This window comes from Microplitis mediator, chromosome 5 (genome assembly GCF_029852145.1).
Source record: "Microplitis mediator isolate UGA2020A chromosome 5, iyMicMedi2.1, whole genome shotgun sequence".
In the NCBI taxonomy this organism is placed as follows: domain Eukaryota; kingdom Metazoa; phylum Arthropoda; class Insecta; order Hymenoptera; family Braconidae; genus Microplitis; species Microplitis mediator.
The window spans coordinates 25,274,627-25,291,022 of NC_079973.1; the positions used below are offsets into that span (position 1 = coordinate 25,274,627).

The following is a 16,396-nucleotide window of genomic DNA, read 5'->3' on the forward strand; positions in this document are numbered from 1 at the left end:
AGTAAAAAATGTTACGTCATGTCACAAGTAATATAATGAGAAAGTATTTTTTCACGTTCAAGGCCGCGGTAATAAAGTATTTAGATTTTTTTATTTCAATACTTTTTTTTATTTGTATGAAAAAAATTTTTTTGTCGGTTGCATTATTGAATCTTGGGTTATAAAGCTGTAGTTCATGGACCAGTGAGTCTGCCGGAATCATTGAGCGTGTCATGGCAAAACACGTGGATCAACCACTAACTCTTACTCTGTCCAACTCTCCGTCATATCGTTTGCTCTTATTAACTATCTAATCATTGCTATTTGAATATCCAGTATACATTAGACTGTAATTGCGAATCGGATCGTTGGCTTCCAGAATTTTCTTACACTCTTAATTACAGCCGACAATTGAATTGGAGTTATTAGCTGACGCTACGAAAACAAACATATCAGCTTTTAAAATCCACATTCATATGTATACTTAGTAGCAAAATATTTAGTTTTCAGTCTACTAATCATAAAAAAAAAAATAATTTTCCCAGCATGTAATTTTCGTACAAATTTTTCATAGAATTCAAATAAAAATTCCTCGGGTTAAAAAAAAATTTATTTGTTTGCCAAATTTTATGGTCGGATAAATATTTAAATTTTAATTTAAAAAATTTTTATGCTGTTCTATTACGGGGACACTAAAAAAATTATTTACTTTTTTTTTATTATTTAAAAAGCCGACGAAGAAAATCGCCCACGCGGATCTAACAATTTGATACAAACGGGTAAATAAAATTTATACGAATAAGAAGATTATTTAAGACAGTTAGAGTGTGTAGAGTCTTTCACTGGTACACAACAAACGCGTGTACTTTGCTACGTTTTTAAAACCGTCAACAGAAGAATTTCACTAAGGCGCGAAAGTAGATTGTTATCGGCGAGACCAATCGTGCGAAAGCCGGCGTTTATCGTCGCGAACAATCGGATCGTCGTCTCAAAATGCTTATAGACTTTTATATACTCTGATCTTGTATTATATATACATATATATAAATATATAAAATATAAAATGGGATATCGGTAACGAAATAATAAGAATAAAGGAACGAAATGATAATCTGAATAATAAATAACAATACACAATAATAATCGGAGGAGATCGAGGCTTTGATCGGCCTGTATACGACCTTCTGGGTCTCAAATGGAAGACACAAGTCGCTGTTGCTAGTAATATAAGTAACTAGTTGTTGGTTGTGTTGCTAGTTGCTGGTTACTGGTGTTGTTATATTGCTCATACTGTCTCTTCCGGTCTCTTTCAGGTGCTTTATATGCAAAATACATTAGCGGGCGTTCTTGTTCTGCTGTTTAGTTGTGCTGTTGCTGTTACTGCTGTCGGTATTTTATGTTTAATGCCGAGAGATCTGCTTACGTCCCCATGACGACGAAGGCTCTGTATTTACGCGCGAAAGTCCAAGGCGAGAGATAAGTCGGCTTATCGTCATGATCCATCGTGTCGGGTACGCTCGACCTACGCCCGCGGTTTATAGTCTGTCCATGGGAAATGCCAGCATGCATACACCAAATACCAAATCAGGGAATCACCCTCTTATGTGCGAGCAAACATGACCTTTTCGGTATTTTTATTTTTCCTACGAGACTCTTCTTGTGTTCTCTTAATTGTCTGATAATTTTCAAATTCGCCATTTTCAGATGCTAATTTTTTTTGTAAATTATGAATTCAAAAAAAAATTTTCACTGCATTTAAAAAAGTCCCGTTCGAAGTCCGTTGAAAAAAATTCATTAATTAAATTATTATTTACTGACTGAAAAAAAATTAGCGCAGGTAAAAATTTAAATAATTTTTAATAAAAAAAAATTTCATAACTCAAGAACATGAATGTCTTTGAACTCAAGACAAATATCTACATAACCCGGACTTATTATTTACAAATCAAACGTGCTGTATAATTTCGAATAAAAAACCCTCACTTTCAATTTAGTAACCTCCCTCTTCCGGTAGTAAAATATCACTTACGATTTCCATTTATCAACATGCATTTATATATGTATATATATGATAGCAAAAAGCCGAGTACGATGGTTCAAGGTGGATGGATGGGGACTAGATAGACGTCAATTTAAACTGTAGAGAATTAGCACTTTCCCAGTGGAGGCCAGTGCGGTATTACGCTCCTCATATCACAGCCTCGCGGGCTCACGGTAGTTGGTGTCGGAGAAGATGTCAGGTATTATCAGGAAGAATTCTCTTCCGCACGGGTTTGCTATCTAAATCCATTTGCCGTGTGTGTTTAAGTGCTTTTGCACATCAAAATGGAATTCATAATGTATAATACCCACCATTTCGAAGCGATCCATCCGCACAAAAGGTTAACATCTCTACTGTACGCCAACCTCACCACCTCTCACGTTTTATCTACACTGAAAATTTCTTACTGTGACAGATTTTGATTGCATACTTTCTCGCTTTCGATATTCACTAAAACCTCAGTAGAGACAGGATCAACTTGTCATACTTTTATTTACCCACAACTTCTAATAATTATTTTTTTTTTTTATTAAAATCGAGTTTTTTACTCTCGACATTAAAAAAAAAATTTCATTTAGAATTTGAAAAAAATAATGAATTTTAAAATTAAAATTAAAATATTTAAAATTCAATTTGTAGTTAAGTAAAAAAAAAAAAAAAATGAAATGAATTTAAAATTTATGATTAAAAAAGTAAAATACATAAAGAAATAATAAACGTCTTAAAAGGTTTTTCCCATAAGAATAAAGAGTTTAGTATACTGGAATCGCAATAACACTATAAAAGCCAACAAAATAATGAACGTCAGTGTGGAGAGCCTCAGAAGAGCATCATTAAATTAAAACACGTCTAGTCGACATGACGACATAGAGGAGCATAAACAGTTTAAATTGAGAGCAGTAAGGCGTGGTCTCGGTGGCTCCTTTCCCTCGTTGCATTTAAGATCTCTTTAAATTGTGCAACTTCTCCATACTCCCTCCCCTCCCCCTTACTCTCAGCACATTTCTTAATCCACTATTTTAAAAATTTTTAAAACCCCGCAATCGTGTACAAACAAATCCAGATCATGACTATCGAAGTCAATTCTCTCACGCGAGATCTGCATTTCCATCAAATTGTTTTTTTTTTTTTCTAAATATTGTTAAATTATTTATGTTATTAAAAAGGCGTGGCATTAAAATGCCACATAAAAATTCACAAATAAAAAAAAAGTAACAACTGGATAAAATCTACCAGATGAAAATCTACAGCAATAAATTTTAAAAGTTGGTGTTAAAAAATTTTAACAGTAAATAAATAACCAAAGATCACGGCCTCAACTATTTACTCACTAAACTCCCACACAAGTGATGTTCGTCCTCAGAGTACTCTCGTTTTGACCCATTTAACTATTTACCACAAATGATTGGACATGTTTATGTTATTAAGTGCCTTGTACGTTCGAGAACGTGCCAGTTAATATACTAAACATACAATACCGAGCAAGAGTATTAAATAAAAACCGTCTACTCGATTGCATCGATCGAGATCCAGCCTCCGGAACGGATCTTGTCCTCCGAAAGGGTTGACAGCTCGAGTCCAAGTCTTATATTAACATCAGTTTATAATAATTTGCGGTAAACTTTCCCTTCGCGCGTACAATACCCACTATTTCATTTATAAATATACTCGATAAATATAAAAATGTATAATAGTTATCCTCGAGTGACTTTGCACATTATTGCTGTACTTGGCAATAAAGTTTAACAGGGAAAAAAAATCGTAGGTGGATAGCGAGCTTATCACAGCAGAGTTGATTGCGTGAAAATTAGCATGTTGACATTATTTACCGTCGGGTTGCCAAGAAAGTTTAAACTACTATTACATTTTATTTGTTTGTCGACTAAAATGCTGGAGTACTGACATATATCTATATATATATATATATGTATAATACAAGCACATGTGCAGAGAATATAATGTCGAGGCTAGTCAAGTTGGTGTCACCGACATAAAGTTCTGTCGCCGCCTTTCGCGATTAATTATTACGCAAGTATCCGCGGATATTGAGCTAGTGTACGCATGCCAGCCATTAGACAGGTGACTTTTAAACCAAATCACGGAACCATTTGTTTTTTAGTATTTAATTATGTTGACTTAATTATTTTTATTACTATTATTATACAAATTATGTAAGATTTTAATATTTATAAATTTTTTTTGAATTTCATTTTATTGCCGCCATTGGAAAAAAAATGTTTAATTGTCGATGACATAAATTATTTATATGAATTATTTATTTTACGCTGTGAGAATGTAAGATTCAGTACGCACCTGTTCTTCATATGTAGTATATGTATTTATATATATTTATGTATGAAAGAATAGCGGGATAAGGCGGAGACATAAAATATTTTCTCTGTTAATAAATAAAAATATTAAAATTAAAATTATTAAAAATAAAGTCTCGTAGGTGGGCCACTCCTCGTCGCGGTTACGCATGACTCGTGACACGTGCATACATTTTGTTGTTATATTTATATTTATATTTGTGTTTTTATCTATAAATCTTGTCAACGATAAGATTTCACAGACTATTAGCGGTATATAAATGTTTGAAGAAGAGTTTTTTAAATTTACGAGGGGTTTTTGAATAATAATAATTGCGATTACGACTTTTCTTTTTTTTATTAAATTCCAAAGCTTGAGGGAATAAAGACTGTTCTGGAGAGTGTTAAATAAGAGTCTTTATATAGTATAGAGGATAATATTAAAAGTTATGTTTTCCGAGCGAGCGAGTATGAAGATATTTTGCTGAAAGTGTCACGTTATCTTGTCACAAACACCTCGTTCACGCTTACACTCAGCTTCAGTATTATTTATATCCTTCTTAAATCTCTGTTTATTACATTACCCACATTATTATCATCGTCCCTGGTTGTAAGCTAATAAAAATATAATCTTTCGTTACCTCAGTTCTTATTAAAAAAAAAAAATACGAATAAATTTTTTTAATATTAATAAGAGGCTGTGACAACTTTTCGATAAAAAATTTTTTTGAATTTTGATCCGCAGATTTATGGAATAATTTTAAAATTCTACTGTCACCATTTCGTTGTACAAAAATATGAGCAAAATTTTTTTTAACACAAGTGAAGTCCAATCTTTGATTTTTTTTAAATTTTTATATTAAATATTATGATACTGAAATTAGCCGACGTCTGATAATTTTTGGATTTTTTAAAAAACGATAAATTATGAAAAAAAAAATATTTAAAAAAATTGCACTTGTAGTCTTTTGAATTTTCTACATATGCATATTTTTAATTTTTTTTTTCTTCAAATTTAATTGTTCAAAAAAAAATCCAAAAATTTTCAACTGTCTGCTAACTTCAGGATCGTTAAATATTCACATTGATGTTTAAAATTCATCATATCAAATAATCAAATGTCATATTAATTTTAAAAAAATTTATCAATTCAAACTTTTTTTTTTACTTTCAAAATTAATATAAACATGACATAATTTTTTTGTCACAACTCTCACTGACTTGTGAAATTGGGCAGTTAAAATAAATTAAAAAAAAATATAAACAAGTCTAAGAAAATCTAAAAAAAATTTTTCCAAATTACAGCGACTGCCTAATTACTTAAATATTAAAAACACATAATTTATTACACAACATAGAAAACATATGTAAATAATAATCCAATCCAGACTCTTATAGTTATCAAATAAATAAATTACATAAATTCCATGGCGCCAATATCAATGTAAATCATTGAGTATTTATGCTCGACAAAATATTCCCGTATTTCCATCCTCGCGTCTCAACTCATGTGTACTCAACTGTGCGTAGAAATTGTATCGCTAAGAAGATCCGGATGTTGTTTATCTATCAGCTATCATGTTCGTTAATTAATGCCTCTACTCCCAATAAATTTCCCCACTAAAATATTCAGCGGGAAATTTTCCAAACAACAGATAATTCAAAACCAACCAAATAAATTTTTCCCACAGTTTACTATCGACCCTGATCAAAAATTAAATGACAAATAAAAATCACCAGAGATGAGTATGTAAATTAATACAAGTGCATAATTAAAATACCTTGACCCAAGTGAGGGTCAGGGTTATATTTTTGATTCAATATATCGATAACTTGAATTAATTATAAATTATAATTTATTATTACAAGTCGTTAATATTGCATTCAACAATTAATTACCAGTCAACTGTATAGACATTAATTATATCTTAGACATGTAATTATATATTTTACATACATATATGTATGTATATAGAGGAATAAAATTTCTTTGTAAGACGTCTAGCAGTGAAACGGATAATTTGATAGTAATTGTTAATAGCTCACCGAAATCTGATTGATAGCTCAATAGATACAATAAAATATATATGTAATTTAAATTAAAGGCCAGCATCAAAGCTCCGGCTTATTGATCTGACATTTTCATATTTCGTATTCAGCTTACGTAGACCCAAAGGCCAGACCAGAAACACCTTTTGAATTTCTAAAACACCCTAGTCGAGCACACAAGTCTAGTCGTCGTCGAAAAATAATCTATACTCTTTATACAGCAATGGGCGACCTGAAGTCTAAGGGAAAAAAGCACCGAGCTTCTGTGCGACCACGTCCTTTGCAGACGTGCTGTGAATAAATAATTGGTTAAGCGAAACTGTTTCTTTTAATAATATCCCATAGACACATTCTCACGTACCCTCAATTGCTTAATTCAATTAAATTTTTTATTTATTTCCTGTGGGCTTTTTTTATTATTTTTAATAGATTTCATAGAAATCTATCTTTTGCATTTGTCCTCATGGTGAAATTTTCAAAGAATTTTGCCATAATCTATGATAATTCATCGAGTAGGTTCCAAAAATACCATTGGTTCAAAAGTTTATGTATGTATGTATATATAACGCGCCATGTTGCGACAATAGTGGCCACAATTTTTAACGGATTTTAATGAAACTTGGTACACTTATTCTATGAACGATTAGCTTGGTTAAGTTCGAAGATGAGCAAAATCGGTCAACTAGTTTAGAAATGGTGAACATTTGAAATTAAAAAAAAAAACGAAAAATTCTACTTTTTTGGTTTTTTTCGTAAATAACTTTTTAACGGAAATATCTATCCTTATAACGTAAAAAGAACTTGATAGCCGATAGAATAAGCTGTATTTTCCTTTTTTTATTTTTTGTTTTACGATAATTGTTCGACTTTTAATAAGGGTTCAAAGTCACAAAATTGACTTATGTGTTATGGTGATAATGCCATTGTTTATATTTTTGAAAATTTTTGATGGGTGATTATTAAATTATATATATATATATATATATATATTTATTAAAAGTGGAACAATTATCGTAAGAAATCTACTTCCATTTCGGATGCCGAATGGCCTTTTTTTGCTTGGATTTGAAAAAAGACGTAGAATATTTTTTTACCAGACACGCGGTATCGAGATAAATAAAAAAATTTTTTTAGGGATTAAATTCCAGAGAAAACGAGTGTCATACATTCTTGGGCGTATCTCACGCATAACTTCACGCAGGAGTATCAATTTGCGCTATTTTTGTCTCTATTTTTTGTAAAAAAAGTATCGCGTCAGGTGGTCCGGGCAAAAAACTCAGAAACTAAAAATATAAATGAAATTCAAAAAATAATTAAAGTTACAATTCATTAAAATTAAATGTCTCAATCAACATAACTTACAAATATATTAAATATAATGATACTAGAAATAAAAATTTTTAATGAACTATTACATGAAAATTTAACTATCAATTAAAATCGCTAACGAGGCTTTAGTGTTAATTAAAAAAAACTTTATAGTTTGTTTGCTTATTTAATTTTATAAATAATCATAGCATCGATTAGAGTGTGAGAGTATAAACGAAAGAGTAACGGTTAAGTTTTTTACTGTGTAAAAATGAAACGTTAAGTATAAAATGTGTATTGAGTTGGCAGTTGATTGCATGCAACAGGTGTTTACGCGATACTTTTAAAAATAAAGTTACATAAAAAATAAGTGAGGATGGCCTTAAAGTTGGCGGGTTCGTTGTTTTTATTACGCTGTAACTCAGCAATCTTGCGAATAATACCGAGAGTACTCTCTGTAGAAGAAGTGTATTGCCCTCTGGGCCGAAGCCTGGTATACGATTAAGGTGCGAACAGTTCGCTGTCTCGTAAGGCCGAGTAGAAACTCGATCTTAACTTTATATCTAGATGTATTTGACCCAATCTTTATTTTAAAATAAATATGTTTGATGAAATTTGAAACTTTATTTAGGATTAGAAAGGTATCACTTTTACTTATTACAAAATAATACTGCGGTTAATTTAGAATTATAAATTAATAGTTATGTAAAAATAGTGAATTATATAGGGGTAGGGGGGGGGGGGGCAAAACGGGATACTCTTAAAATTTCGTCAAAATTTTTTTTTCTCGAAAAACTTTCGAAAATCGTCAAAAATGACATCTAGTATCATTTTACACTATTAAAAGCAAAAAAAAAACATTTTTATATTTTTTGCGAAAAGTATAATATTGGCGCCAATTTCAAATTTTGAAAAGAAATAACAAGGAAAAACTTCTTTAAAAATATGTTGAGAGTAAATTTTATTACTTACATCAATTTAGAAAGACATTATTACATCAATTTTATTCACTTGAAAAAAAAAAAAAAAAAAAATTACTTTTTTTTGGGGTATCCCATTTTGCCCGCAGAAAATAAAAATTTTTTTTTCTGATGGCAGTCTAAAATTCGTTATATTTATTTCAAATAGAATCAAAATGAAGCCAATTTACGATATTTATGTCCCTGAAAACTAAATTTTTTGTTAAGTCCCGTTTTGCCCCCCCTTCCCCTGATAAGTAATTTTAAAAAAGTATTTTTATCCGCCAAGTAAATGAAAATAATTAAAAAATTTTATTGACTATTGTTGCAGGTGACATTGAAGACTGTTTAGTAGCCCCAGTGTCTCAAGGACAATTTACACCGTTACCAGAAGCACTTTGTTGGGCAATACTAGAGTTAACGTCCCAACGACAGGCCGCGACACTGGACACCCTGCGTTCGGCTTTGAGAAATGCATTTCCCACAATGCAGCGACCGAACCGCGAGCTCGTCTACGACGCTCTGGCGAAACTGATGCAGGAGCGTAAAATTTATCATACCTCGCAGGGGTACTTCGTGGTGACACCCGAGACTAAAAGATTGAGACGGGATTCCAGCGGCTCGCGGAGAAATTCTCGCGAGGTCGGTAGCTGTCGCGGGCAGGGCATGCTCATGAGCAATGACGAAGCAATGGCGCTTGTACATGGCGAGATGCTCACCCTCAGGGACGGTAATGTGACGCATCAAGCCGTACAAACTAATTTAGCGGACGTTATTTGTGGAGGTAAACTTGTTTCTTATTTTTTTTTATTTTACTTATTATTGTAAATAATCGTATATATTTTTTCCATCGTTTGGTTTTTTTAAATTTGCCGCTCGTTAGTAATCTAAATATCTAGTTAATAAAATTACTAAGAGCCTCGTAATGCCGTCGAGTTTATCGATAGAGGATTTTAAAAACTTATAAATATATTTAAAACGAGAAAGCAGTAATGATATTATAGGGAAGCTCGTTTATACTGTTGTCGTCCTTGACAAGTTTATACGCGATGTCTGGAGTTTTTTAAAAAAATAAAAATTGCTTTCATTTTATTTTTAAGAAATTATCTTTATTTATTATAATTATTATTATTATTAAATCTTATAGATATATATATTTTTTTTTTCAATAATGGAATTAAATAATGATAGTAAAAATAAGGTCAATAACTTATTTAGTATCCAGCAATTTTGTCATTCTGTAAGGAGTGAAAGATGTAAAAGTTCACGTAGATCTTAAACTTGGAACGTGATCACTTCTCATACCGCATCTAACGGTCTCTTTTCCAATTGCACGTTCTTTTATTGCCTTTACTTGCAATATAAATAATAGCAATATAATAATCGCATGATAAAAAATATTGATATCTATGATCTAGACTAATGCCAATAATTTTTACCGGATAGAAAAATATCCAAACAACGTGCTATCAAATAATTTACATGTCATTTATCTCATCAATCATTCGTAAAACGGGATACGCAATTTATTTACATCCATTTTTTTATATAAAGAAAAATATATATCATTTTTAGTCAATTAAACCACAAGATATTTTTTGGTTAGTTCGAATAATTGCCGCCAGAGGGCTAACGTCAATTTTTTTTCTCACAAGTAGAAACTTACAATTATTAGTATTAATGTTGATATCGATATTAAAATCAAGAATTTTTTTTAAATAAACTGGAAGTGATGGAAATTTTAAAATTACGAATAGAAGGGTAATAATTATTTATTTTTGCTCTTGTAATTAATAATAATGATTATTATTATTGTGCCTCAGGAAATCCGAATGATAAAATTCTATTCGCACGATGTCGTTCAGTACCCGGTCGTTTGGAACGAAGGCATTCGTTGCGACTGTGGGGTTCAGCTCGTCGACTTCACAGGAGCGGAAGTTCACGATCACTGCCAAGAAGACCGGAACGAAGTGACACCTCGTCAAGCGCCGAGTATGCGAGCACTGATAGCGCGCCTCACAGTCCCACTAGTGAGTATATCATTCACCGGAATAGATTTTTCGTAATTATATGGAATGGGTTGTGGTGATGGGTGTCATTATTATCATTATCATAATTATTTATTCACAACTAACACTGTCACAAATCATAAGTCACGCAATCTTGGACTTTGTAACAAACGCTGACAGATAAGTGAGGAGCTCGCTAATTGCTAGTCACCCTTAGCTGGCAATCCATTCCCCGAGTTCTTCGCCGAAGAATTTCGGAGTTACACTTTTAATCAATAGGTCTTTCTGGATTGTTTACAGAGAAGATAGGCTTACTATCAAGGCTCTTTCGGCGCAGTAGTCGGAGAAAGGGTGCACCGTTGATGGGCACTTTTAGTGCTCAGTATCCGCCAACAGAATGGTTCAACCCGAGGGTCGTTCATCTCCACAGCGTGGCAACGCAGACCCGAGCAGTCAGTCCATCGGTAAAATTTCTCCCAATCCCTCTGACTCATCCCTTATTCTGATAACCTTCACTTAAATATTAAATTCCAACTGGTTACAGATGATGGAAGGGTTAGACCAGTCACAGGCCAGTTTTCAAGTATGGGACGACTCAAGTTCCGTGCGATCGGCAACGTTACCCCGACGACATCGCCGTCAGCCGAGCGGTGACTCAACCAGTCTGCTTGCCAACTCAACCCCGCGTAGCTCGCGGCGTCATCGGTCCCCATGTTCAACTCTCCCGCGTTCTAAATGCTCGAGTCTAAGTCGCTGTACGTCCCGCGCTTCTGTGCTGCCGCCCAACACCGCCATAAATTCCGATCCGTATCACCAATCCCGTCCCCAGCTACCCAACGGCAAACACTCCAGCAATTCATCGCCGAGTCGTAGCGGTGGTAGTTCTGGTTCTGTCCGCGTAACTACAATCACCTCCACAAATAATAATAACAATAGTCCAAATAATAACAATCACACAAATAATAACAACAGTCTTCATCATCACAATAATAGCAATAGCAATAGTCCAAGCCCAGCAAAGACTGCAACACTGGGAAGGTCAAGCACTCGGCATAGCTCCAGAAGACCAAGTCACGACTCAACTGGTAGCGGCACCAAGTCTTCGAATAGTTCACCCCAACATAAGGTCAGATTAACAATTCAAATTATTACCACACACACAACACGTTAATACATTTAATACACTCGTACTTACATACTTATATATATATATATATTTACATAAATTAATGAATATTTATAAATGAAAATATTAAAAATATTTAATTATTTAAATAGATACTGCAGAAGACATCGTCAATGCATTCATCAACTCATCTAACGGCTAAATCCGTGTCCAGTGGTAAATTATCATCAACGTCATTATCATCATCCCCACTTAAGACATCAATTACCGCGGCTGCCAAGTCATCGCCGCTAAAGGTCATACAGCAGGGATCATTAACGCCGCTTCAGGAGGCCCAGAATTCAATCACTCTCCAAGTATCAACGAATCTGAGTCCCGTGAGTCCCCCGCAGGAGCGTGGCAGCATTTCAAGCAGCGTTACGCTCGCCTCAAATGCCTCCAGCACTACGACCATCAGCGGATCACCCGGGACTAAGATTTACGTCCATCAAAACAACTCGCCAATGCGCTCGGTGATTACATTCGAAAATGGCACTACCAAGAGCAGCATCATTGACAACAAGGAGGAGAAAATTTGCAGCAAAGAGAAGCAGGAGCTGGTGAGCGAGAAGGTGCAGAAGGCGATGATGATGGAGAAGGAGAAACTGCTCAGCAAAGGGGAGGACGATAAGCCCATAAAGAAAGTAAATGACGACGAATGGAAGATGATGAAGATCGAGAGACCCTCGTCGCTGTACACCAGCAGCAAAGACGGCAAGTCCGAGTCAGACAAAGAGAACAAGCCTAAAGTTGAGGAAGAGATGCCCAATAAGTTGAAGCTGACCAATCGGCTGAATAATAGTCAGGCGCATTTGATCGACGGCTCGATGAATAATATCGACAAATGCACCAACGGATTGTCTAACGACCACTCGGCTGTCGTTACCGGTTCCACGATGAAGAACACCAACGACGCGATGAACAACTCGCGGAAGTTGAGCCTCTCGCTGTCCAAGGACGCGCTGAGCTTCAGGAACCTGCTGCACCCTGGATCTAAGAACAACATCGCCTCGAACCCGCCCTCGCCTACGAAATCCTTCGACGGGTTCGGGGGCTCGTATAACAACGTTTACATTGAGAACCTGGACAACGTCAAGTCCCGACGCGCGCCCCAGGGATCGGAACCGAACCTCGACAAGAGCATGAGCCGCGCGGATCTTTACTCCTACCCAAGCCTCAGTGACATGCAGGTACAATTCACGAGCTTGGCGGCCCAGAAAATCCTTAAAGGCTGTCCTATTAACAGCGTCGACACTCTCGTTGAAGTTAATATGGCGGCTGATAAACCTAATAATCGTGATGTTACCGTACATACTGATTTTGGTCTTGTTTAAATTATTTTTCATTAACTATAAATTATATATATTGATATTTTGATTTTTAAAATATAAAAAAAAAAAAATAGTTAGAATTCTTGGTTATGTTTGAGGAGTTTGCGCCGCGAGCCATAGGCGCGTGCAGCGAACGAGTCCACATTTTTATGAAAAATATGTGATATTTTTTGTAAAAAAATTTTTTTAATAAAATAAAAGTAATTAAATCGAACAAAATTTTTTATTTTATAAAATTTTTGAATCCATTTCATTACTGTTCGCTTTGAGCGAATAATTATTTTAGAAATTGCCAATAAAAAATCAAAATATCAATAAGTATTAAAAAAAATGAATTAAAATTGAAACGAAAATTTAACCAAAATAATGAGTGTGTGTAGCAGACATCAGACAAATTCAAAATTATTAATAAATGGAGTGAATAATTAATAAAATAAAATTTGAAAAAAATGCGCATGTAGAAATTTTTAAAATTAATAAGTGCATTTTTTCGAAATATTTTTTTTTTAATTATTTACTCCATTTATTTATAATTTCAAATTTCTCTGACGTCTGCTACATTGACACTCGTCCAAAATATTGTTTATTGTTTGTTTTTGTTTCTTTTGTAAGTCAGTAAGCAAAATGAGCTTAGTAGATAGTAAAAAAAAATTCGTCTCATCAGAGTAAAAAAAGTTAACGAAGGATCAAAAAAATTAGGCAGTGATTACAACGAATAATAAGTAAACTAAAACTAAAAAAAAAAAAGTATTCACTAGTTTAACTAATTAATGGCCTGTAATATATTTTATACATAGCGATCGAGTTAAATAGTGCGTCACGAAACGAAAACCGGCCCGTATTGAGTACATCAATCAAATTACTATTTGTAATGAGTAAAAATAAAAAAAAAAAATTAAATACGTAATTTGCCATGATTTCGACTTTATTTGGCTCGTAAAATATCTGATTTATATTTAATGTATATTTAATTTGCGAAATAAAGTAAAATAAAAATAGAATTAAAAAAAAAAATGATTGTTAAATAATTTACTGTAGATAAAAAAAATACTCTGCTTAATTATTGTTGTTAATTAAGAAGCGGAGACATCTGAATCATCGAGCTTCCTCGCAGTTGATCAAGGCCTCTCGGGGCTCAATTAAATATAAACTTCAATTAAAACTCTTAAATAAATATTGTTAATAATTAATTAACGAATACTACTAGTGTCAGTGTCATTATCGAAATTTTATTATTATTAATTATTGTTATTATTATATATGTGGTTTTTTTTTTTAATAAATAAATTTACAAGAAGACTGTGCGCAGCTTTGCATCGCTTTACCGTGTTAAAACGATTTGCTAAAGCAAATTTATTTATTTTATGGCATTTTAAATTTATTAATTTTACTGATGTAATTATTGAATAAATATCTGAGAGTCTCGTTAGGCCTTGAAGATAAATAAATTAACGGTAAAGCGTGTACTGTAAGAAAAAAGCAACGAGTATCTGCCTACGATTATTAATTATTAATTTCAATTTAAAAGTCACTTCAAATTTTTTTTCTTTTGCTAAAAAAAAACAATTATCCTGAAGTTAACAGACGACTAATAATTTTCTGATTTTTTTTTTAACGACTCAGTTACAAAAAAAAAAAATATAAAAATATGCACATGTAGAAAATTTAAAAAACTATATGTGCAATTTTTTTTAATATTTTTTTTTTTATTATTTATCGGTTTAAAAAAAATCCAAAAGTTATTAGACTTCGGCTAACCAGTATCTTTTTTATTTGAAAATTTGACCGGTGAAAATTAAAAAATGAACTTTAGCTGAAATAATTTTTAAACATTAATTAAATAAAAAAAATTAATTTTAATTAAAACGCACTATTGTAGTGCAGTCATAATTATAAACTAAAATTCCAAGTGCCAAAACAGTGTCAATTAATTCGATCGCCTTAAAAAAAATGGCCAGCGTCGAATCCTGAGGAAATTTGAAGTAAAAAAAAATTTTAATACCAACCAAAAAAACTGCGATTTCGTTGCTGCCCCAAGTAGCACACTTCGGCTGCCCAATTTCAACACACACACAGTAAGGAACAAATTTTTCAAAATCGATATTTTAGTATTTTTAGTTCTAGTGGAGTCTTGTGAACATCATTGTGATCAATTTGTATTTTAAAAATTTTATTTTTGTCAGTTACTGTGTTTTGAAATTGGGCAGCCGACTTGCCTTTGTGACATCTATAAGATATCAGTTTTTAGGCAATTTTTTGACATATCGATAACGCACCAATATGTTGACAAAACGGTCAGGAATTTATGTCACCAAATAAACATCTACTTAAAAGACTTGACCAAGTGACGACAAAAAGTAAATTACAAATAGAAGTAAAATAAGTCATCTAAACGACTTTTTAATTGACATGACAGAAAAAAACAACTCAAATTTTCTCCGTCTCCGGAACTAACATTTCGTCCCCTTTCTGGGTGAATCTCGTAACTGCAAAATTATAATTTTTTCATAAATCGGTCAAAACATCTCTTCTGTTACACGTGCGTTACTGGAAATACTAAAATTCAAAAGTCTTTCGAACATTCTGTGATAATTATTAAAATTTGAAGCTTTTTTTACGCAGTAGCAGTACTAAAAAAAATGTTTCTCGGCTTTGCTTCGGCCAACAATTACATGTGATCTAAGACATTTCTTACTTTACTGCCCTAGGTGTGTAATATACTATTTCACTCATAATTTTAATTATGAAAAAAAAGTAGTTACGAAGTTTACCCAGAAAGGGGGCGATTTGCATGTCTTCTTTATACCAAAAAATGTGACTGAGACAAAAAAAATTTCTTATCCTTTCAAAAAACATCTTAAAGTTGTCTCTCTGCTACTTGGGTGGAACCGTGTATTTAATTGATGTAATTTTCCTTTTTTATTGTACCGATGAGACAAAAATAATAATTAGCCGTAATAATATTAACCGCATTATTAAATAATTACATGAGTATGTAATTAGTAGTGTAAGAAATAAATTAAAATTTAGGCGCTTTGTAAATTTATACCTCGCATTTTATAGAATTTATATTAATATTAATAATAATAATAATAATTAGTAGTAAGACTCATTGTCTTTTGTCACTCACTAAAATGTATCGCAAAGTGACTACTTATCTGTAAAGCCACTGCGTCATTATTATTATTATACTTTCATTAATTAATTATATTTTCCACTTACGATACGAATTATTTTTAACTCTCA

At 32.7% G+C, this 16,396-nt stretch overlaps 1 protein-coding gene across 5 annotated transcripts in view; it reads left to right on the forward strand.

Moving 5' to 3' along the window:
* LOC130668953 (probable serine/threonine-protein kinase nek3) overlaps positions 1 to 14,424 on the forward strand; it is a 76,656-nt gene extending 62,232 nt beyond the window's left edge. For 4 of the 5 annotated variants that reach the window (XM_057471532.1, XM_057471530.1, XM_057471529.1 and 1 more), the window contains exons 4-8: positions 8,977 to 9,429; positions 10,469 to 10,675; positions 10,934 to 11,118; positions 11,199 to 11,780; positions 11,933 to 14,424. In XM_057471532.1, coding sequence (XP_057327515.1) covers positions 8,977 to 9,429; positions 10,469 to 10,675; positions 10,934 to 11,118; positions 11,199 to 11,780; positions 11,933 to 13,153 — 2,648 coding nt within the window. In that variant the 3' untranslated portion in view covers positions 13,154 to 14,424. The remainder of the gene's footprint in view (positions 1 to 8,976; positions 9,430 to 10,468; positions 10,676 to 10,933; positions 11,119 to 11,198; positions 11,781 to 11,932) is intronic. The other variant, XM_057471533.1, reaches the window with a different exon arrangement.
* Positions 14,425 to 16,396: the final 1,972 nt, after the last annotated feature.